This window comes from Hypanus sabinus, chromosome 12, assembly GCF_030144855.1.
Source record: "Hypanus sabinus isolate sHypSab1 chromosome 12, sHypSab1.hap1, whole genome shotgun sequence".
Classification (NCBI taxonomy): domain Eukaryota; kingdom Metazoa; phylum Chordata; class Chondrichthyes; order Myliobatiformes; family Dasyatidae; genus Hypanus; species Hypanus sabinus.
In genome coordinates, this window is record NC_082717.1 from 63,964,759 (window position 1) to 63,989,599 (window position 24,841).

Genomic DNA, 24,841 nt, shown 5'->3' on the forward strand with positions numbered 1-24,841 from the left:
TTCAATGTTGTGAGGGGTTTTCGTGTGCTGTTTATTTACGAGGTCCACCATTCACTATCAAACAGTTTACTACTTCTTCACATTGGGAAACCTGATAATCTCATCTCCCATTTCTAAGAATACATTAGCCAAATTTAACAATGAATGCAATTATAGATTTGGAATCCTGATATTATATTGAGGATAGAATCAGCTGAAAACATTGGATCTATAGACACACAATGGCTTCAACCTCAATGTTCTTCTAACTTTTACTTCTATGTTTGTATTATTCATGTTATGTCTACATTTATTTAATGTTTTAACTGTTCTGTGACATACTGACAGATTAATAGCTACAAGCAAAGTATGTACTTGCATCCAGTAGGGAGGTGAAAATTGATCAATGATTCAGATAATGAAGTTAAATTATTTAAATAATTGCTGTAATATAGTAGGATTCTAGGTATAAATCACAAAAAGCCACACTGGAGACTTTAAAGATAATCAACTAAATTAACATAGAAATACAGAAAATAGTAGAATGCTATTCAGTCCTTCAAGCTAGCTTCACCATTTAATGATCATAGCTGATCCTCTACCTCAAGATCATTCTCTTCATATGCCTTCAAATCCTTTGTGTACAGAAATCCATCAACCTCCCTCAATATATTCAGCAACTTGGCCTCCACTACATTCCATGGGTTAATATATTTAGGGAGGAAATAGATACATTTCTGAACATAAAAGACTATCAGTGGTGTGGGGACAGCACAGAAACAAGACAGGGGATGGGCCATGATCATATTGAGTGGTGGAGAAGGAAAATCTAGTCTCCAGAATACTATACTTTTTACCTTACACACTGTTCTATGTCTAGAATTCTGCTTCATAGAGTTATAGAGATGTCTCCATCTAGTCCATCCCGAAACCATTTAAGCTGCTTACTCCTAACAATCTGCACTGGGACCATAGCCCTCCATATCTCTACTATCCATGTACCTATCCAAACTTCTCTTAAACTTTGAAATCAAGCTCACATCGACACTTGTGCTGGCAGCTCATTCTACACCCTCACAACCCTCTGAGTGAAGAAGTTTCCCCTCAGGTTCCCCTTAAACTTCTCAAGTTTCACCCTTAAACCATGATCGCTGGTTGTAGTCCCACCCAACCTCGGTGGAAAAGTCTGCTTACATTTACCTTATCTATACCCCTCATAATTTTGTATACTTTTATCAGATCTCCTCTCAGCCTTGTAAGTTCTAAAGAATACAGTCTTAACCTGTCCAATCTTTCCTTACAACTCTGGTACTCCAGACCCGGCAACATCCTTGTAAATTTTCTCTGCACTCTTTCAACCTGCTTGCATCTTTCCTGTAGGTAGGTGACCAAGACTGTACACAAGACATTGCCCATTGCCAATGTCTTATACAACTTCAACGTACCAGCTTCAATGTACCAAAAGCTTTATGACCCTTACCTACCTGTGATGACACTTTCAACAAACTGTGTACCTGTATTCCCAGATCCACGTTCTTCCGCACTCCTCAGTGCACACACAGTGTAAGACCTACTTTGGTTGGTCCTACCAAAGTGCAACATCTCCCACTTGATTGCATTAAAGTCCATCTGCCATTTTTAGCCCATTTTTCCAGCTGATACAGATCCCTCTCCAAGCCATGATAGCCTTCCCCACTGTCCACTACAGCCCCAATCTTTGTGTCATCAGCAAATTTACTGATCCAGTTAACCACATCATACAGATCATTGATACAAACAAATAACAAAGGACCCAGCACCGATCCCTGTGGCACACGGCTAGTCACAGCCTCCAGTCAGAAAGTCAACCCTCTACTACCACTCCCTGACTTCTCCCACAAAGCCCATGACTAATCCAATTTTCTACCTCATCCTGAGTGCCAAGCAACTGGATCTTCTTGACCAACCTCCCATGTCGGACCTTGTCAAAGGCCTTACTAAAGTCCATGCAGATAACATCCATTGCCTTGCCTTCATACACTTTCCTGGTAAATACCTCCAAAATCTCTATAGGATTGGTTAAAAATGAAGTCATTCTGACCATCCGTAATCAGTCCATGTTTATCCAATACTTACATATCTGGTTCCTTTGAACACCTTGCATTAATTTTCCCACATCTAATAAACAGTAGAATAACGTTGGCTACCCTCCAATCCTCTGATACCTCCCCTGTTGCCAAGGATGTTTTAAGTATCTCTGCTAGGACCCTGGCAATTTCTGCACTTGCCTCCTACTGGGTCCAAGGGAAACCTTATCAGGCCCTGGGGAGTTATCAACCTTGATTCACCTCAGGGTAGAAAGCATCTCCTCCTCTGTAATCTGTACAGGGTCCATGAAATTTCTGCCTCTCTGCTTCACTTCTACAGACTCTGTATCCGTCTCCCAAGTAAATACAGATGCAAAAAATGCATTGAAAATCTCCCCCATCTGTTTTGGCTCTGTGCATGGATTACCATTCTGGTCTTCCAGAGGACCAATTTTGTCCCTTCAATCCTTTTGCTCTCAACATACCTGCTGGGTGCCTCAGTGTACTCCTTCACCTTGTCTGATCAAGCAATTTCACGCTTCCTTTTAGCCTTCCTGATTGCTTTCTTAAGTATCTGGGACCTCTACTTTTTGTGATTTTTATTAACAACCTGGAAGGGTGGGTTGGCAAGTTTGCAGACAACACAAAGGTTGGTGGGGTTGTGGATAGTGTAGAGGATTGTCGAAGTTTGTCGAAACATTGACAGGATGCAGAAATGGGCTGAGAAGTGTCAGATGGAGTTCAACCTGGAGAAGTGTGAGGTGGTACACTTTGGAAGGACAAACATTGTGGGCCGAAGGGCCTGTAATGTGCTGTACTATTCTATGTTTGCATGCATTTTTTTGTACTTCCATAAGCACCTCATTTGTCCCTACTTGTCAATTCCTGCTAGGCACCACCTTCGTTCTCTTAACCAAGGCCTCAATATCACTTGAAAACCAAGATTCCACACTTATTATCTTTACCTTTTATTCTGACAGGCACTTACAAGCTTTGTACCCTCAAAATTTCGTTTTTGAAGGCCTTCTATCTTCCACCTTTGGCGGAATAGAGTCTGTCCCAATCCACACATGCCAGATCATTTCTGATACCATCAAAATGGGTTTCTTCCAATTTAGAATTTCAACCTGCACACCAGACCTATCTCTTTGCATATTTACTTTGAATCTAATAGCAATGTGGTCACCTAATGCAAAGTGTTCCCCTACACAAACTTCTGTCGTGTGCCCTGTCACATTTCCTAACAGCATATCCAGTATCGCATGCTCTCTCATTGGGACTTCTACAAACTGATGAAGGAAATTTTCCTGAACACAGTTGACAAACTCATTCCCATCTAGTCCTTTTGCAGTATGGGATTCCCAGTCAATACATGGAAAGTAAAAATCACCTATTATGACAATCTTAAATATCTTGCAACAGTTTGCAATCTCTTTACAAAGATTCTGACGGGCACATACAAGCTCTGTACTCTTAAAATTTCATTTTTGAAATCCTCCTACCTTCCAAGGTCACCTTTGCCAGAAAACAGCCTGTCCCAATCCACACTTGCCAGATCATTTCTGATACCATCAAAATTAGCCTTTTGCCGATTTATAATCTCAATCCGCAGAACAGATCTATCTCCTTGCATACTTACTTTGAAACTAATGGCCTTGTGGGCATTGGATGCGAAGTGTTCCCCTACACGTGATTCCCAACTGGGGTGCTTACATGGGGCTAAAAAAAAGGTTGGGAAATACTACCTTACATAAAATTCTGTCACTTGCCCTGTCTCATTCTCTAAAAGCATATCCAATATCGCACTCTCTCTCATTAGGACTTCTACGCACTGATGAAGGAAACTTCCCTTAACATATTTGACAAACTTTATCCCATTTAGCCCTTTTACAGTATGGGATTCCCAGTCAATATGTGGAAAGTTAAAATCACCTACTATAATAACCATATTCAAGATATTCATTATCCGAATCACTGGACAACCTATACCTTCCAAACACCTGGAAATAGATAGGTTTATTGTGCAGCTAGTAACCTCAGAGCTATGCAATTAGTTGCCTGGCTCCACGAAGAATTTTAACAATGCAGCTGGTGACAGTTCATAAGGTTTCAAATTACTTGGATTACACAAATGTATTAAAATTTCAACCTAGACTCATTTTGCAAAAAGCTTGTAAGCTGACGATTGTCTACACACTTGCCCTATTAAAAAACACACAATAGTCACATTGATACAACTTGTACAGATGTGCAGAATGTTTTGCCATTCACAAGTTTTTCATGTAACCAATTGACATTCCAAAGTTGGTAATTAAATTTTTAATCAAAAATGATAATAACTGATCTCCTGAGGAAGAATCAAGAAGCCAAGTACACAGATATCAGATGCCAGGTTAACCAAAGAATAAAATTATCTTTTTCTAAACTAGAAATATATTTGAATTCCGTAGCGTTACAACTTTGGAATCATGGTCTCTTTCTGAAATCTCATTTGGGCAGTTTCAATTGTTGTTTGATTTAGACTTTAATTAAGAAAACAATATTCAACAATTAGCACAGTTAGTCACAGTTTACTGCTGAATTCAGAGTGCTCTTGCAGTAGAGCAGGAAAAGCATACCAGACTCAGGGGTTCTTTGGAAAACTGAAACACTCCATTTGCCATCTCTGTCTCCTTGAGAAGTGCGAACAGAGAATTCATGTATGGAATCTGATGTCAGCTTGTCAATCAGAACTCGCCTGTATATCTTGGATATCTTGTATTCCCATTTAGCAGACTCTCCTCTTTCTCTGTACCTAACGGTGTAATATCTGAAAGATCAGATGAAGCAAACCACGTTAATAATTTTTTTTAACCAAGTACACCTACAGATAATCCACTGTAGATGCAAGTAGAAAATTAATTGCAATCTTTCTGGATTCTCTTCCGTCACCTTTATTATTTTACCTCAATACCACATATACATAGAAATTCTCAGTCATAAATGTGATCCCTCTCAGTGCAACTCTTTGAACTGATACAAAGAAAGCAACAGATCAAGTTTGTACTTGCCAGATTGCATAGCTGAGATCAAGAAAATGGAAACATAGAAACATAGAAAAGAGGTGCAGGAGTAGGCCATTCGGCCCCTCGAGCCTGCACCGCCATTCATGGCTGATCATCCAACTCAGAATCCTGTACCTGCTTTCTCTCCATACCCACTGATCCCTTTAGCCACAAGGGCCATATCTAACTTCCTCTTAAATATAGCCAATGAACCGGCCTCAATTGTTTTCTGTGGCAGAGAATTCCACAGATTCACCACTCTCTGTGTGAAGAAGTTTTTCCTCATCTCGGTCCTAAAAGGCTTCCACTTTATCCTTAAACTGTGACTCCTCGTTCTGGACTTCCCCAACATCAGAAACAATCTTCCTGCATTTAGCCTGTCCAATCCCTTTAGAATTTTATATGTTTCAATAAGATCCCCCCTCAATCTTCTAAATTCCAGTGAGTATAAGCCTAGTGGATCCAGTCTTTCTTCATATGAAAGTCCTGCCATCCCAGGAATCAATCTGGTGAACCTTCTCTGTACTCCCTCTATGGCAAGAATGTCTTTCCTCAGATTAGGGGACCAAAACTGCACACAATATTCTAGGTGCAGTCTCACCAAGGCCTTGTACAACTGCAGTAGAACCTCCCTGCTCCTGTACTCAAATCCTTTTGCTATGAATGCCAACATACCATTTGCCTTTTTCACCACCTGCTGTACCTGCATGCCCACCTTCAATGACTGGTGTACAATGACACCCAGGTCTCGTTGCATCTCCCCTTTTCCTAATCGGCCACCGTTCAGATAATAATCTATTTTCCTGTTCTTGCAACCAAAGTTCAAATAACCTCACATTTATCCACATTAAATTGCATCTGCCATGAATTTGCCCACTCACCTAACCTATCCAAGTCACCCTGCATCCTTTTAGCATCCTCCTCACAGCTAACACCACCGCCCAGCTTCGTGTCATCCGCAAACTTGGAGATGCTGCATTTAATTCCCTTGTCTAAATAATTAATATATATTGTGAATAACTGAGGTCCCAGCACTGAGCCTTGCAGTACCCCAACTAGTCTCTGCCTGCCATTCTGAAAAGGTCCCGTTTACTCCCACTCTTTGCTTCCTGTATATAATAATGAATTCACTGTCTATATTATGAACTGTATCCTCATCTTTCAAATTACATTACTTTATCAGTACCTGAAAAATGACTTGATAACTTAGGCTCGACACATCACCACTTGAACTAAAGTGCCCACACCATCTTCACATTTGCAACCTTGAAAATTCAGTGATAGTCTTCAGGAAGTACAATGAATGGGATCAAATAATGCCAGTATATAGCAGGTTTTCAGATATTCAGTATACAAGGCAATTGTGAGGGCCCAACATTAGAAACCTATTGGTCAATACGAAGGATCTGCAATCCATTGGTAAGGAATATACTGCAATAACGTGGCTCTAAATAATGAAGATAGCAGCACAGAAATTGTATATGTAAGCAGGAAATGCTGGAAGCACTCATCAGGTCTAGCAGTGTCTGTGCAAAGAGAGCTTAACATTTCAATCTACCTTCATACTTTGATCAAAGCATGACGTAGGACCTGAAATGTTAGCTCTGCTTCTCTTTCCATGAATGCTGCATGTCCTGCTGAGTTTTCCAAGCAATTTAATTTTCTCTTAAAAGGGTTCCAGCATATCAATTATTTTTCCAATTTCTGTAAAAAAGTTTGGACAGGATAAATAGATAAGTGACATGATAGCTAATAACACTGACAAAAATGAAATTGAAAGGCATCAAAAAAGACTTTAAGACTAGAATTGCAGAACATATTCAATTAAGATGCATTACAATAAGGTCAAATGAATTGAATTGACTTTATTGCTTACATCCTTCATATACATGAGGAATAAAAATCTTTACGTTACATCTTCGTCTAAAGATGGTGTATACCTCTTCTTCTTAGAGGTGTACAAGATGATGAGAGGCATTGATCATGTGGATAGTCAGAGGCCTTTCCCCAGGGCTGAGGTGGCTAGCATGAGAGGGCACAGTTTTAAGGTGCCTGGAAGTAGGTACAGAGGAGATGTCAGGGGTAATTTATTTTTTATTTTTTATTTTTTTTCCCCACAGAGAGTGGTGAGCGTGTGGAATGGGCTGCTAGTGACGGTGGTGGAGGCGGATACAATAGGGTCTTTCAAGGGACTCCTGAATAAGTACATGAAGCTTAGAAAAATAGAAGGCTATGGGTAACCCTAGGCAATTTCTGAGGTAAGGACATGTTTGGCATAGCTTTGTGGGCTGTAGGGCCTGTATTGTGCTCTATGTTCTAAATGTGCAATGTGCAATTTATAATAGTATGTACAGCAGGATAGTCAATCTACCATAGAAATAGTTGCGTCAGCATGAGTTAATCAATCTGATGGCCTGGTGGAAGAAGCTGTTCCAAAGCCTGTTGGTCCTGGTTTTTATGCTGCAGTACCGTTTCCCGGATGGTAAGTAGTTGGAACAGTTTGTGGTTGGGGTGACTCGAGTCTCCAATGATCCTTCAGGCCCTTTTTACACACCTGTCTTTGTAAATGTCCTGAATAGCAGGAAGTTCACATCTACAGATGTGCTGGGCTGTCCGCACCACTCTCTGCAGAGTCCTGCGATTGAAGGAAATACAGTTCCCATACCATTAGGATTTAGGAGCTCACACCAAAATCCATCAACCATCTGAGGTAAAAGAGGCGTTGTTGTAACTTTTTCACCACAAAGCCAGTATGTACAGACCACATGAAGTCATCGGTGATACTTATGCAGAAGGACTTAAAGCTGTTCATCCTCTAAATCCCAGATCCATTGATGTCAATAGGGGCTAGCCTGTCTCCATTGCTCCTGTAGTCCAACCAGCTCATTTATTTTTGCGACATTGAGGGAGAGGTTGTTTTCTTGACACGACTGTGTCAGGGTGAAGACTTCTTCTCTGTAGGCCACCTCGTTATTATTTGAGATTAGGCCAATAGTGTAGTGTCATCAGCAAATTTAATTAGCAGATTGGAGCTGTGGGTGACGACATAGTCATGGGTATACAGTTAGTAAAGGAGGGGGCTCAGTACACAGCCCTGAGGAGCATGTGTATTGAGGGTCAGAGAAACAGAGGTGAGGGAGCCCACTCTTACCACCTACTGGCAATCTGACAGGAAGTCCAGGGTCCAGCTACACAAGGCAGGGTGAAGGTTGAAGTCTCTGAGCTTCTTGTCGAGCCTGGAGGGAACCATGGTGTTGAATGCTGAACATTAGTCCAAGAACAGCATTCCCACATATTATTTCACTGTTTCACATGATTCCTTTTTGAATGTGTCCAGTATGTTGTTTTTATCTCAAAACAAATCTGATGACTGTCCATAATAAATCATACTACTACCCAGTTTATGTTGGTGGTGGTGAGAAAAGATTTGGACAAAGGGGTTTAGCACCAAAGAGTAAACCCAGTCAATTATAGCTGGAGAACTGACCAGGAAAGTTTAACAAGTTGTTGAAAAAAAATTCTCTACCCATTTCACACTCTGCATCAGAAGAACTGTTATGCTTCCACACTGAACAATACTTTGGAAGCAGCAATAAGGGATGGAAATATCATTGGCAGAAGAGTTCAGTATCCAAAGCCAAGTGGGTTTGCTACATATCAATACAAATAATAGAATATCACTTGATCCTTCCATGCCTGCTTTACCATTCATTGAGACCATGGATGTGTGACAGCACCACACTGCAGTCTATGTATTAGAAATGCAGAACAGAGACAGCAGGTGGAAACTTTTCAACAATGGTTCATTCTGCAGAATCAGGACAGAAGAAACAATGTCCCAATCAATCTAACAAAGGGACAAAATAACTTCATTTATTGTATTACACATTATCAAGTCATACTGACTGCACAAATGCATTATTACAGGGTGAAATGCCATAATCTGCGAGTGTTTTCCAACGTGTACCCAAAACTGCAACCTCAACAAATAAGAGAAAGCATAATTATAAGGTGGCTGGAGGAAAGTATTGTGTTAAGATTTTTTTTTAAACACAATAGTGGATGCATGAAATGCCCTGTCATGGGTGGAGAAGGAAGCAGATATATTAGCAACATTTTAAAAAACCCTTAGGCTCATGAATGATTAAAAAAAGGATGGATATGTACGAAGGGAGAGTTAGATTGATTGTAGAGAAGTTTAATAGGTCAACACAACATGATGGGTTGAAAGGGCTGTACTATGCTGTAATGTTCAATATTCTATGTTGGCAGAGGATCATAGTTACTATAAGACACAGGAGCAGAACAGGCCACTTGGCTCATTGAGACCACTCTGCTATTCCATTGTAGCTGATGTATTTTCCCTCTAAACCCCATTCTCCCCCCTTCTCCCTGTAACGTTTGATACCCTCACTAATGAAGAATTTATCATCTTCCGTTTCAAGTATACCCAATGACTTGGCCTCCGCTGCCATGTCTGGGAATGAATGCCAGAGCTTCACCACCCTCTGGTTAAAGAAATTCTTCCTCATCTGTTCTGAAGGGATGTCCTTCTCTTGGAAGTAGGTACATAGGAGTTGTGAGGGGTAAGTTTTTTTTAAATGCAGAGAGTGGTGAGTGCATGGAATGGGCTGCCGGTGGCAGCGGTGGAGGCGGAAATGATAGGGTCTTTTAAGAGACTCCTGGATGGCTACGTGGAGCTTAGAAGAATAGAGGACTATGGACAAAGCCCAGGTAGTCCTAAGGTAGGAGCATGTTCAGCACAGCTTTGTGGGCTGAAGGGCCTTTATTGTGCTGTATGTTTTCTATGTTTCTATTAATTTGCTGCAATGAGATGACTATCAAGAGAAGCATTGTAATTTCAAGCCCAAAGACACCAGTGCAGCCCCCAGAATCTCATGATATATGAAATTATCATTCTGCAAAAATGCCAAAATGCACTCTCACCAGAATCCTAAGTAAACATTCAACATCACAGCTGTGTGCAAAAGCAGAGAAATAGTGACAAATTATTGCACCCTTTAGATCCATTTCAACTTTCAATAACATCATAACTCATTGGTGTTGTAACTTCAAAACATTAAGCTAATTCAAAGAATAACACGGGAATCCGAAATGCGAGTCTAATTTTGTGCTTACCTTAAGCAAGGTGTGCACAATCACATGACATATGCAATCATTTTTACATATAACCATAATGAATGATACAAACAAAATGCTTAATAAGACAATATATCAGAATCACAATCAATATCACCAGCAAATGTCCTTGCGACAGCAGTACAATGCAATATACAATAGAGAAAAATAAACTGTGAATTATAGTAAATATATATAGTTAAAGTCATGCAAAAAAAAGTATTGAGGTAGTATTTATGGGTTTAATGTCCATTCAGAAATCAGATGGCAGAGGGGAAGAAGCTATTCTTGAATTGTCAAGTGTTTGCTTTCAGGTTCCTGTACAAAAGTGTATATGGCCTCTCATCACCATCTGAAATTCTGCCAACAATTGTTGTGTCATCAGCAAAATTTATAGATGTCATTTGAACTGTGCCTAGCCACATAGTCTTAGGCACAAGATCACTTAAATATTACTGAAATATTAAATACACAACTCACCTTCCAGTTTAACAACAAATTTCAACTCAATAGAGAATGCTTCTCAACTATATACAGTACATAGTATACAATATAATGCTGTGTATCCAGAAATCCACACATAGTAAATTTTAAATTGTTTCATTTGGCCAAAATACTTGATTGCTCTAGAGGATTTCTTACTCTTGTGGGAAGATATTTTCCCTGACAAAGGGGATCACTCAGCTTGGCAGGGGAGACTGGTGGCTGTGAAACAATCTCAGGTTCGGGGGTCTCCTCTGTAGGGATTTAGGAGTTGACTCTGAGATGGCTGAAAGTGTGATAGGTCTAGATCCTTTCTCCTTTACAACTTCTTGTCTTTCTTTTTCTTGTTTTGAGGATGTACATCTTGATCTTGGGAAGGTCCATTCAGTTTACTGGAGTATTCTCTCATTAATCCTTCTTTTACACCATTTATGGCCTGATCTCTCCTCTGTTTCCTCATCCACATCCTCATCTGAGAAATCATCTGTTTTCTAATCTCCACTGATTCCTTTTCTTTTTGGCCCATTCATCCAGCTGGACTTTGGTCTTTGTATCACTTTTACAAGCAGCTTTTTGTCTCCCACCTGAAGTTCATGTAATAACCTTAATGCACACAGAGTAGATTCTGGTTCTTTATATATACAAACGCCAAAAGCTTGCAATTTTCCTGAAGCTCCTTGAACTCTCTTGCAAACAAGCCACATTTCACAAGTAACTGCCTGATTAACTGATGCACCATCAATAACTCTCTCTGAGATGTAACGGCGAGATATCGGCTTTTATTGACTGAAAGAAAGAACAAGCAGTGGTTGACCACCATACTACATCCTGGAGACTGAGAGGCCGGGCTCAGGCCTCAATCGCCTTTATACGGGGGTCAGTGGGAGGAGCCACAGGAGCAGTCATCAGGGGGCGTGTCCAGGCAGGTATACGTAGTTCACCACATTAACATATCAGAAGCTTTTTCAGATATGTCACCTACAAAAATTGTGGCAGTCAAACCACTGCTTTTGTTGCTTTCTTGCTTTCTCTGAGCAGCATTGTCATTCTTTGGTCCAATATGCTTTCCAACCAGAGGCACAGAGGTTGGCACTACACCCATTTGTTCTCTGTTGAGCAAAGGTTCATGGTGTTCAGTAACAGTTGTGGCATCAACTTTCTTAATTCACTTTCTGTCAACTTCATTGGAGGGGATGCTGTATGCAAATTGAGCATGGATCTCCAATCAAGTTGTAGTTGTTTCAGCTGATCACTGTCCAACAATGCTGATCTCCCTGTTTTAACACATACAAGCCCAATGTGGCTTGTTGGTTGTTCTGTTTCACTATTACGAATGCCATTCCCACAAGCATTATATTTTCTTCAGTACATGTTCTTAGTTGGATATCTACAGGCTTCAGTTTAGTATCCTTGATAAGTCTCTCTCAAACTCATTTTGTGGAATGACTGACACAGCTGAGCGAGTGTCCAAATCCATTTTAATTAATTTGATGTTCACCTCTGGCGTAAACCTATTGTTGGTCTATTGCCAGTTCAACGATGCCTGTGATTTACTCTCTCTATAACTGTGAATCTATATTCTACATTGTTTTCTTTTTATTACCACAATGAAATTATGTATGGTATAAGTCTAAATGTCACACAAAACAAAGATTTTCACTGTTACATGATTCATGCAGCAATGATAAATCAACAGGAATATGAGTCTCATGTGTTAAACTAACATCCTTTGCTGTGGTACAGAGTTCCAAATTTTCATCACCATATCAATGTAGAATCATGCAACTTCACCCTTGGAAAAGCTAGCTCTCATTTTTCAGACCATATCCCTTTATCCTTGATTTCATTACCATTGAAAGAAGTTTCTCTCCATGAACCTCATCATGGATTTTCACAGAACTTTGGCAATCTCGATCAAATCATCACTCAACCCTATTGTACTAGAAATTTAACCTTTTGCGAATCTCATGTTTGAAAGCAAGGTAATATTTTGGTAAATGTTCACTGCACGCTTTTCAAGATTAATAGATCTTTTCAAAAGTGTGTTATCGGAAAACAAACATAATTTCAAGTTTAGTCCAACAAGGGTCTCAACATTGCAATATAAATTTTACCCATCCTTTATTCCAGTCCTCAAGATTCAAAAACCAGCCTTTTCTGAACGTTCGTTTACTATACTTGGTTGTGGCACTTTAACTTTCATTATCAGTGCAAAGGTCAGTTCTATCTTTCCTGAAGTCTTCCTGAGGTACAGAAGCTAATTACCCAGATTCCAAACTTGCCAGGCATTAGGTTTACTGTACTTTGTCCTGGCACTTTTTTCACAGGAACTGGAGTACATGAGCTCAAGGTGGCAAAATTAGACTGGACCTTGAGCTTTCTGGTGCTGAGGAGCAAACATGCATCTGGAAAGACAGGGTGGTTGATGAAATGTAACATGCTGAGTTAGAACACTCATGACAGATTTGAACACAGAATAAATACAATAGATGCTGAAAAACTGAAATTAAAAACAGAATGTTCTAAAAATATCAATTTAGTCGGATAGCTATCGAGAGAAACAGAGATCATGTCTCTAGTCTCTTGACCTTTAATCAAAGTTTTATATGGGTGAATTTACTGTGATTGAAATGTCAAAGATTAGCAAACAAAACAACAGAAAATTTGTGTTCAAGTTCTATTTTAGATACAGTGCCTATAAAAAGTATTAACCCCCCCGCCCCTCCCCCCGGAAGTTTGCACGTATTTTTTGTTTTACAACATTGAATCACAGTGGATTTAACTTGGCTTCTTTTGACACTGATCAAAGTGAAAACAAATCCCGACAAAGTAATTACAAATATAAAACAGAAAATAATTGATGACATTAACCCCCTTTAATATGACACACTAAATCATCACTGGTGCAACCAATTGGTTTTAGAAGTTACATAATTAGTTAAATGAAGATTTGTGTGTGCAGTCAAGATGTTTCAGTTGATTATAGTAAAATATATACCTGTATCTGGAAGGTCCAATAGCTGGTAAGTCAGTATCCTGGAATAAACTACAGCAGAAAGATAAAAGAACACTCCAAGCAACTCAGCAAAAAGGTTCTTCAAAGGAACAAGTCAGGAGATGGATACAAGAAAATTTCCAAGTCATTGAATATCCCTTGGAGTACAGTCAAGTTAATCAATACATTAAATCTACTGTGATTCAATGTTGTAAAACAATAAAACATGAAAACATTCTTTCAAGTGGATGAATACTTTTTATATGTACTGCATTTGATGTTTTTAAATTTTTAAGTTGAATAATACAGTACAGCGGATTCCAATTAATTGGGACAACTGCTATTTTGGAACAACTCTTAAAGAACAAATACTAATTGACAAAATAGCCAGGATGACCTTCATTTATATGCTACTTAATTAGTACAGGAGACTGTTGCCAGTTTCTAACTAGCATCAGCTGCATGCACTTGTGTGGGTGTTATGACATCATATGCCATGGTTAGAATAACCAGTTTTTAAAACAGTTTCAGTTGCATGTGTTTGTCTTCAAAAATCAGAGATTTTTGTCATTGATAGATAGTGAGAAGTAAGCCATAAGACAATTCAAAACTGTTTTTCTCACTGCAATTTCAAGCATTCAGGATTGGAGATGACAGAAATGGCTGCGAGTGAAAATGAAATGATTTCGCAACTTCAATAAGTTAGGAACTATGAAGAATTTGAAGGTATTAGCTATCATCTTGAATGTTACAATGAAAATAAAGATTTAGAAGATGCAATTATCAAAAGTATTTTATGAAGGTCTAACATTATTCAGGTGTCTGTGCTGATTTTGTTAATTTACAGTCAATCAAAAGAACATGACAGTGTACACTGGGATGAATTCCAGCAATGATAACTATTAGGAACTAATACACAGTTTTATAGTACTATAGTAGTATTGGTGATGTTCTAATTTGTTTTGTATTTTACTTAAATACGTTATTTGTTACTCAGTTAAACAGCAGTTTGTCTTTTTTTAATACCTTTTTAACAATTTCCATGAATTTTTGACTAATTAGGGCAGGCACTTAATTGGGCCAAAATGTACTGATCCCAATGTGTTCCAATTAATCAGAGTCCACTGTATAGGAAAGTAAACTGCTTAAACTAAAAGAGTAGAAAAATGACTAGTTCATTAATATCATTAAAGGAAGGAAATCCATTTTCATTCAGTCTGCATGTATAGTATACATCATGCATGGTATTTATCTAACATGGCCCTGCAGACCACAGATACATCACATTGATATGACATGACAGGGTAGTTAGCCACCTTACAATGAGAATGTGGAAAAAGTGACAAAGTAGCATAGCGGCTGAGTCTAGGAGTGACAACAGCACAGTTGAAAGTTCTGACATTAGTAGGCCTCAGTGAAAAGCAGGGAAGAAAGGAAAGGGAAGCAGTGGTTAGCGTGACGCAATTACAGCTTGGGACATTCTGAAGTTCAGAGTTCAATTCTAGCGCCATCTGTAAAGGAGTTTTATGCTCTCCACAGGAGTGCGTGGGTTTCCTCCAGGTGTTCCGGTTTCCTCCAAAGATGTACTGGTTAGTAGGCTAATTGGTTATTGTAAATTGCCCTGTGACAAAACTAGAGTTAAGTGGATGGGTTACTGGGCAGCGATGCTCAATTGGCTGTAAGGGCCTGTTTCAAACTGTATCTCTAAACAAAATAAATTACAAAGGTGGCAGTAGAAGTTCTTATAAAGCAGCCCCAGAAGATCAGTACAGCATTGCACAAGTTATCCACGTTGCAACAAAAGAACTCTCTGTGGGGCTTCCAGACTTGGGCTTAAAGGCACTGTTTTTAGTCCCCTTGATCATCAAAAACTCACACATAACAAAGAAATATTATGGGTGTTCATTTGAATAGCTTTATTTTAATAACCAACTGTGAGTTAAATAGGAGGTGACTTCTTTCATCTAGCAGAGACAGAGAAGCCAACAATAAACCCACATAATGCAATCATACCAAATATTGCAATTTATTATGCAAAGACATACCTGTCTGTGGCTATGCCAGGATTGTTTTCTCTTTCAAGGTCAGGATCAACCCACATAACAAGCACAGACTGTGGACTCATAACTCGAACTGTTATGTCTTTGGGCTCGGACAAATCACTTGTTTCTAAAACAGGAACAGTAAGAATCACCCAGTCAATACTGTGACTTCTCAATGTTTCAAACTTTTGAGAGGATGCAGTCAAATTCAGTTCTCTGAAAAAAAATATGGCAAGTAACAAAAAAATTGTACCACTGCAATTATTTGGGAATTATGACCCCATCTAAACTATATAATGAACCTCTAAACAGAGCTACCAAGTTGTGGAAATGAATAGCAAAACTGTGTTGGAGTAATATTGATCATTTTATTATTAAATATGATGTGAAGTTCAGCAGGTACATTGATTTCTGCAGGAGGTAAGGCTTTGGAAAAAGCAGATTAACTTAAAAATTAAACAAGTAGTTGTAAAAAATATTATGCACCCACATTTAATGTATACATCAGTCATAGGCTCACACAACATGGAATCAAATCTTCCAGTCCATGAGGAACATTCACAATTATCCTCTACATTAATCCCATTTTATTTTCCCCCCATTCCCATCAAATCGCTCCAGGCTCTACCACTCACACTGACACGAGAAGAAATGTACAATAATTAATGTACCATACTGCATGGCTTTGGTATGTAGGTGACAATTGGAACACCTGGAGGTGACTCATACAGTCACATAGAGAACAAGCTCCATATGTAGAATATTCAAGACTGGGATTAAATCTGAATCACTGGAGTTGTGGGAAGCAATTCTATTATTGCTTTACTGTAGAATCCTTACCTTGTTGCTCACGTACAGGAAGGGCTGAGTTCCTTCCTCAGCTATCAGTTCTTCAGTGAGGACAGGGAATTGTATGTGACTACTCAGCACAGATGGCCAGAGGGTGGGGCTGCTTTGCTCCTCACAAAACTGAGTGAAGGATTTGAGTGGGTTAGAGGAATGAGCAAGGTGTGGTCACCAGGGATTCACTTGGGGTTTCAACTTCGATGTAAGTTCTGCATCATAACTAACCCTCCTTTTTTCCCCAACATGTGTTGACAATGGTTCTGAAGTTGCCACTTATAATTCATCTTTTTTAAAATCTTCATCTCATCTTGTCTTTCTGACCACATCTCCATAACGTTAATCCAAGCATACTGACCGCTGCTGAAAGTCAAGAAACCAGTTAAGGGAACCATCACAGGAATAACATCATGAAGGATTCCAGTTATCCTGCTCATGGACTGTTTGTTCCACGCTCATCAGGGAGGAGGTTACACAGTATCCATGCCAGGACCACCGGACCCAAGAACAGTTATTTTCCCCAAGCACTAAGACTGATCAACACCTCCACCCAGAAACTCCTTCACTAGTTTTTTTTTTATTTCCTGTCGAGTCACTCAGCATCACTTTATGGACATACAATCAATCTATGTTTTTTATTATTATTATATTATTATTGTGTTAATTATCTTTTGCATTTTTGTGCTGTATTGAATCCAGAGTAACAATTATTTTGTACTTCTTACACTTAAGTGCAGGAAATGACATTAAACAATTTTAAACCACAAATACATCCATTTGTAATCACTCCTGCCCTTCCCTTCCTTATTGACATCATCACAAATCTTCACAGTCCAGTTTGCCCAGGGTCTTCCTTGTTTAAAACTGTTAAACTGCTAACTTCACAATTCTGACTACAGATCAGTGACAAGAAGTGATAATTCACCTTCTCACTGAAAATTTCTCAACACTGCCAGCTTAATAAATGTTGCTTACAGAGTAAGTAACCAGCCTCAGCAGTGTGCCACAAATTCAAGTGAGAACAATACACAAATAGAAAAATACCAGGCTAACTTCACTGCGTGAAAAAATGCTTGAAGGAAAGAAACACATTTTGTAATCTGTCTCCATGTGGAAACCTCAAAAGAATGTCAGAAAAGGCAATACTACTTTCTGCATCGGCAATATATAATCAGTTTTGCAAGACCACAATTTTAGCGCAACATATTAACATTTCAAATAGATCTGTCTTTCTTCCAGCTCTCTCTTCCCACCAAAACCAATTGGTTTACCAAAACCAATTTGATTATTACTATGAATAATCAAAGCTACCTGGTACTTTGCGTTTTGCTGGGGCTGCTCTGTAAATAGATTCCCGCTGTCCCAGGGTAACCCTTGCACGTGAAGGTGTTCTAGACTCTGGATCAGGAACTGTTGAAATAAAAACATGAGAGGACATAAAAAAAATTCCATGGGAAAGGAGAAACTTCATTTGATTTTTTTTTTAACTACAATGGCTTCACATATATAAAAAACTTTCAAAACTGAATATCATTATTACAAGTACATACCTCAGCAGCTCTGGCAGCATCAAGGCTGAATTTCTACTGCAAAATGCAAAATTACAATGTCCAAGGTATCGTGTTAAATCGTCAGGAGCCACATTATGAAAACAAAGACCTACCAAATCGCTGAATTGCATGCTGTCTTTGTTCTTGTGGATGTGGGGCAAATTTGATTCTCCTGCGTCTGCTCCTATAACCAGGCAAATAGCTTCTCACTTGAGGGTTACGGGGTGATCTCAACTGACGTGAAAGCTTATCTTCAGAAGATCCCATGAGCGGATTCTTTGGTCTTATTGGTACTCTCCTCCCTTCAAAAAGAGATGTTTGACATTGTTCAGATGAATTACTTCCTGATGAATACTGTTTGTTTTGAGTTAACTTATAATCATCAGTTTTAATTGCATTCTGTAAGGCTAAACAAGCTGAAATTGGACAAGTCTTTAAGGAAGCAAGAAAGAACTTAAAGTGGAAGCAAGTTGGCCATGAAATTTCTTTGGCAAATAGGATTAAAAAGAATCCCAAGGCGCTTTATGTATATATTAAAAAATAAGAGGGTAATTAAGGAGAGAATAGGACCACTTAAAGACAAAAGAGAAAATTTATGCCGAGAGTCATATGAAATGGGCCACATACAAAATGAGTACTTCACATTGATATTCGCCAAAGAGAAAGACATTGAGGATAGCAAGATCAGGAAAAGAGTACACTGATATTTTAGGGTGCATTGACATTAAGTAGGTGTTGGGCTTCTTGAAGCAAATTAAGGTGGATATATCCTCAGAGCCTGATAGAAACTATCCAAGGCAATCGCAAGAATTAAGATTGTAGATTGCCGGGCCATGACAAGAGACGTCCTAAACGAGTAAAGGACCCAGAAGACAAGAGAAGGGCAAGAGTGACAAAGCAGGAAATTATAAGTCATGAGACTTAGGGACAATAATAGATAGGATTCTGAGAGATAGGACCTATCCACATCTGGAAAAGTATAAGATTATTAGGGATAGTCAGTGCTTTATTGGGGGTTGGAGGGAGGTCACATCTCACAAACTTAATTGAGTGTTTTATGAAGATAACTAAGATGATGAAATAAATGTACATGGTAGAGTAATCCATGAAATCAAAACAAATAAAATCTAGTTTCTAGACAAGGTTACATGGTCAGCACAACATTATGGGCCGAAGGGCCTGGAATGTGCTGTAGATTTCTATGTTCTAAGACACATTGGATCTATGGAAAAAGTAGATAGGATTCAAAATTAGCTTGGCCCAGCAGAAACGTGTTAGCATTTGTTATTCAGACCAAGTTCCTCAAAGCAGATAGATGGACAGAAAAAAAGTGTATTTAAGATCATTGGGAGTGGAGATAATTCTGTTGTAGATGGTTTCAACAGCGGAGAGAAATCAGTAGTGCTTTATGTGATCTAGTCAGATCTTGTCATGATTGGCAAATGAACAGAGTATAAAACCTTGACTATGAAGACTTAAGAATGGAATTCATGACTGTCAGTAGAACCAGAACAGGAAAAATAAAGGCTGAGGTTGTAAAAGTTCAGTGCCTACTGAAATCCAACATCTTTCTTTGAATAATGTCAATGTCTTCAGCAAGAAAGGGAATATACTATACAAAAAAAACCTCATCTGTTTCAAAGATTGTTCATCAGTTAAGTGAATGGCCAAAAAGATGGCAGATAGAGTACAAGGTGGGAAAAGAGTTTATCTGCTTCAAGGACAAGAAAGCAAGTTAAACAGAGAACAAAAAATTAGTGGTAAAAGGATCTGCGAGTCCGAATATATCAAACCAAGTTAGCTTTCAGGAGTAGAAAACAATTTGAAAGGTGAAGCAATGTTGACTAATGTTGCAGGGGTCTTGGGTATAAAAGTAGGTGAGTTTCAAGGACAAGACTTGAGTACAATGTGCAGTTTTCATCTTGTACCATATAGCCTACTGTATAATATGGGACTTTTTATGTCGTAGCAACACATTACTGAGCACAACAAACTGGCGACGAGGTTAATGAACCTACACCGTATCCGAATGCCATGTTTTAATTGATAACGGCACAAGGAAGAAAGAATGCAAGGAACGAGCCAAGGTGCGGGAAAAAGGAGGCAGAGTGAGGCCATGAATCTGAAAGGAACAGGAACTCAGCCGGAGTTGGGAACATCGGGAGACTAAGAGACACAGTCGGAGCCACAGCGCATCCAGACAAGATCACAGCCGGTGCTGAACCCCAGGGCTGAGGGTCTGCCTGCCTCAGAAGGGAGATTTAAAAAAATGGAGCAACACAGGCATCTAGCCAGAGTACGCATGCGACGCTAGCAAAAAAATGTCACATGAGTCAAAAAGAAAACAAGGGACCAGGGTTAAATTAACATAACAAGGCAGGCAATAATCGGAACCATTACAGCATTTGATAATGGCATTGAAGACTGGGCAACTTATATCAAAAGAATAGAGTTATTTTGTGATGCTAACAGTGTTAATGAAGGAAAGAAAGTCAGCATCTTACTTGGGCTACATCCACACTAGACCAGATAAATCCGTAACCAAAGTTTTTCTCTTAGTTTTGACCCCCTGTCCACACTGAAACCGCATTTTCCTCCCCCGTAAACAGAGCTTTTCTAAAACGCTCTCCAGAGTATTTAAATCTGAAAACGCTGATTGGCCGGTGTAGTGTGTACGGGGTAACTGAAGCTTTTTAAAAACGCTGTCATGACATGCCGGAACAGATGGTGGTGGCAGCACGGCATTTCATAGTTTTCTTGAACACAACCTCTAACACCACAACAACAATGGCGGACAGTTTCAGGAGACTGTCCCTGAGCATAATGTTACTGCAGCTTTGAAGTATGACAGAGAATTTCCACGCCGCACACAACCTAAAAATTTCAGAACAGATGGCAACGAGACTGAAGCCATAAGAGTTAGAAATGTACCCACTAAATACCTCGACCCATAAGTTACTGAATAAATAAGTATATTGTATTCACTTTGCCCTGTTTTCTGTCCTTGCTCATATGAAGGTGGTTTACCTATTTATTCAAGTACTTCTCTGACAACAGATGTGTAACAGCCTAATGTAACATTGTATGGAAATACAAGATAACACTGATGCAGACATGTTTTATACATTTATCAAGGTGCTTTATTGATGTATTGCTTGTGCAAACATTCAATAGATGCAATTGTCACTACTTCCAAAATGTCATTTTTAAGTAGTAGCTTATATTTGGCATAGATGTGAAAATGTTAAGGCCAAAAAGGGAAAATTGTAAGTTTCACTTTTACTCAGGTAAAAATAAAACCACTTTTGCCCAGTAACTCATTTTATTGCACATTAAATACAGCAAAATAATACAGAAAGAATAAAAATAAAAATAGAATTAATACAAAATAATAAAGCAAAAGTAAAGACAAACAAACGAGGTAACAGCAAATTTTACTTTCGCCCAGTAACAAGCCTTATTGGATTTAGTTGTAGCTGTCATCCCTTTCATCGGTGAAGAGACTATGGCTGTAGGAAATGTTTCCAGTACTTAACATGAAGTCCCTGTCAGTTGCCTCCATAAGCTCCAGTATTTGTTATTTTAGTTTTAAGTACTCCTGTGCGAGAGCCAACAGCTAGCTGTCTGTCATTTGGCAATCTCCTTTTTAGTTTTTCAAGTCTGTAACTGGACAGACACGCTCCAAGTCTTTCATGGCGAGATTCGACACCAAACATGTCGCTTGTTTTCTGTAGACGTGTCCTGTGCATGCCCAGTAGGAGGAGATTCACCCAAATACCCGTTTTAATGTGGACGGAGGTATTTTCAAAAACGCCTGGTGTGAATGCCTATCGTTTTTATGCGAAACCGGCGTTTTCAAAATTATCCAGTCTAGTGTGGATGGGCGCGAAAATATACAGCCTGCTATAGAGCTTGTTAACCCCTGACAAGCCAGCTGACAAAATGTTCAAGTAAATAGACACTCTCCAACAGCATTTAAACTCCAAACTGCTGGTCACTGCTGAAAGATTTAAATTTTACAAATGAAATCAGAGCAAAAATGAAAGCATTTCTGAATATTGTGCTGAACTGTGCAAATTATCAGAACATTGTCAATTTGGTGCTGGTCTATCAGACACATTGAGGGACAGGTTAGTGTGTGACATGTACTATGAAACCACACAGAAGAAGCTCCTGTGTGATAAAGACCTTACATTCGAGAAAGCACTAAACATCTCAGTATCATGAGAAACAGGCACATGCTGTGTTTCAGAAATACAACAAAAATCCCTGGAATATGCTACAAATAAAATGTCACTGAGCAGAAATGAAGGAAAGAAATGTTACCATTATGGGAACATGTCACATGACTCTGATGGTTGTTGGTTTAAAGACAAGGAATGCAGGATCTGTGGCAAACAGGGCCACACTGGCAGAGTATGCAAAGCTAGTAAACAGCAGGAAAAGGGCAAAATACAGAGAAACAAGAAACCCCAGGAAGGAAAATACAAGGTACACAAAATGAAAGAAGGCAGTTCTGAAGAAAGCAGTTCTGATGAAAACGACTCAGACGGAAGTAAACTGGCTTGTCTGCAACTTCACAGCGTGAAAGAGACAGATGATCGAAGAGTAATATGGATCACACCACAAGTGGCAGATGCAAGACTGAAAATGGAGTTGGATACAGGCTCAGCTTCAACAGTTATCTCTGTACATGACCACAAATGACTGTTTCTCACATACCTCTGAAACGAACTAAACTACTGCTAAAGACTGACACAGGACAGAAAGTGCATCCCAAAGGTAAAATTAAAGTGACAGTGACCCACGGGGACAAAACACAGCAGCTGAACCTCTATGTACTGAAAAATGGAGGACCACCATTGTTGGGACGTGAATGGCTCAGGAAAATCCAGGTGGATTGGCACACCATCAAGGCACCAGATGTGTCAGCAAAGGAGGGCAGTTCGGCAGGGAAGATGTCTAAAGCTCTCCTCTCACCCACTGTCGAATATCACAACGACAAGGAGGAGCTAGACAATATCGACAGGGAGACAGAAAATGTGGAAGGGAATTATATTAGAGAGAAGAAAGAAGCGCAGAGAGTGCAGGAGCCCCCACCTCAGACCGGCCCAAGCGGCAGCCACCTCACGCAGCCTGTCAACACCATGAGCAAGGCCGAGACAGAGCAGCAATCCGAACAGCAGTAGCAGCCACAGCCAGACAAACCCAAATCCCCTGGGGGGGGGGGGGGGGGAAGAAAGTCATCGCAACAAAGGCTCTTGGAACAGTACAGTGGCTCAATGCACATTCATCTGTAAGGCCTGTGATGTTGTGGGGGCAGAACTGGACTCTCTGACGGTGGTGTCTGAAAAGAGGATGCTGTCCAAGTTGCATGCCATCTTGGACAATGTCTCCCATCCACTCCATAACGTACTGGTTAGGCACAGGAGCACGTTCAGCCAGAGACTCATTCCACCGAGATGCAACACTGAGCATCATAGGAAGTCATTCCTGCCCGTGGCCATCAAACTTTACAACTCCTCCCTCGGAGTGTCAGACACCCTGAGCCAATAGGCTGGTCCTGGACTTAATTCCACTTGGCATGGTTAACTTATTATTATTTAATTATTTATGGTTTTATATTGCTATATTTCTACACTATTCTTGGTTGGTGCGACTGTAATGAAACCCAATTTCCCTCAGGATCAATAAAGTATGTCTGTCTGTATGAAATGGATATGGATTCATCAACAGGAATGATACAAAGGAAGATGTGTTTGTACATCAGACTGCTATAAAAAAAGAATAACCCACAGAAATACCTCCGCAGTGTTGGGGACAGTGAAACTGTGGAGTTCGACATAGGAGAAGGTGAAAAGGGGGCAGAAGCAGCAAACTTAACTGGTCCCAGAGGAGTTCCAGTCCAAAGAAGCCGATTTGTCGCAGACAGAAATCATTATCGTCTCTGTAACCCTCACCACCGAGGTCCACCACATATGTACCAACAGAACATTGAAGGTGGAGAGAAAGGAGGTGGAGCAGAGACAGCAACAGATGGAGAAAACCAAGATGATCAAAATCAGCAACACCGCCCTCCTTACAGAAGACACCGTTACACACCTTACTTTGTTCATCATCACTATGGTTGCCGCCCACAATATAGCAACCAGCCTCAGAGAGAAATTACTGAGAGTGGTGAAATAAATAAAAACCAGGTTGCTGGGAAAGAAGGTAAACCTAACAGAGGACAAAAACAAAGGACAAAAACCTAACAGAGGCCCTGTAGCTCAGAAGGGTAGGGAAAGGAAGAGGAAGGCGGTAGTAATAGGGGACTCAATAGTTAGGGGGTCAGACAGGCAATTCTGTGGACATAATCAGGAGACCCGGATGGTAGTTTGCCTCCCTGGTGCCAGAGTCCAGGATGTTTCTGATCGCGTCCAAGATATCCTGAAGTGGGAGGGTGAGGAGCCAGAGGTCATGGTACATATAGGTACCAATGACATAGGTAGGAAAAGGAAAGAGGCCCTGAAAGGAGAATATATAGGGAGTTAGGAAGGCAGTTGAGAAGAAGGACCACAAAGGTAGTAATCTCAGCATTACTGCCTGTGTCATGCGACAGTGAGAGTAGAAATAGAATGTGGAGGATAAATGTGTGGCTGAGGGATTGGAGCAGGGGGCAGGGATTCAAGTTTCTGGATCATTGGGATCTCTTTTGGGG

The 24,841-nt window shown here is 39.8% G+C and overlaps 1 protein-coding gene and 1 pseudogene across 1 annotated transcript in view; one reads left to right on the forward strand and one right to left on the reverse strand.

Annotated features, from left to right (window-relative positions):
- fndc1 (fibronectin type III domain containing 1) overlaps positions 1 to 24,841 on the reverse strand; it is a 183,658-nt gene that overhangs the window by 67,271 nt on the left and 91,546 nt on the right. The window contains exons 4-7 of the mRNA XM_059986090.1: positions 18,255 to 18,443; positions 17,903 to 18,001; positions 15,752 to 15,875; positions 4,664 to 4,854 (exon numbers count right to left, since the gene is read on the reverse strand). Of these exons, the coding sequence (XP_059842073.1) occupies positions 4,664 to 4,854; positions 15,752 to 15,875; positions 17,903 to 18,001; positions 18,255 to 18,443 (603 nt within the window). The remainder of the gene's footprint in view (positions 1 to 4,663; positions 4,855 to 15,751; positions 15,876 to 17,902; positions 18,002 to 18,254; positions 18,444 to 24,841) is intronic.
- Positions 22,845 to 24,395, forward strand: LOC132403302 (Y-box-binding protein 1-like; annotated as a pseudogene).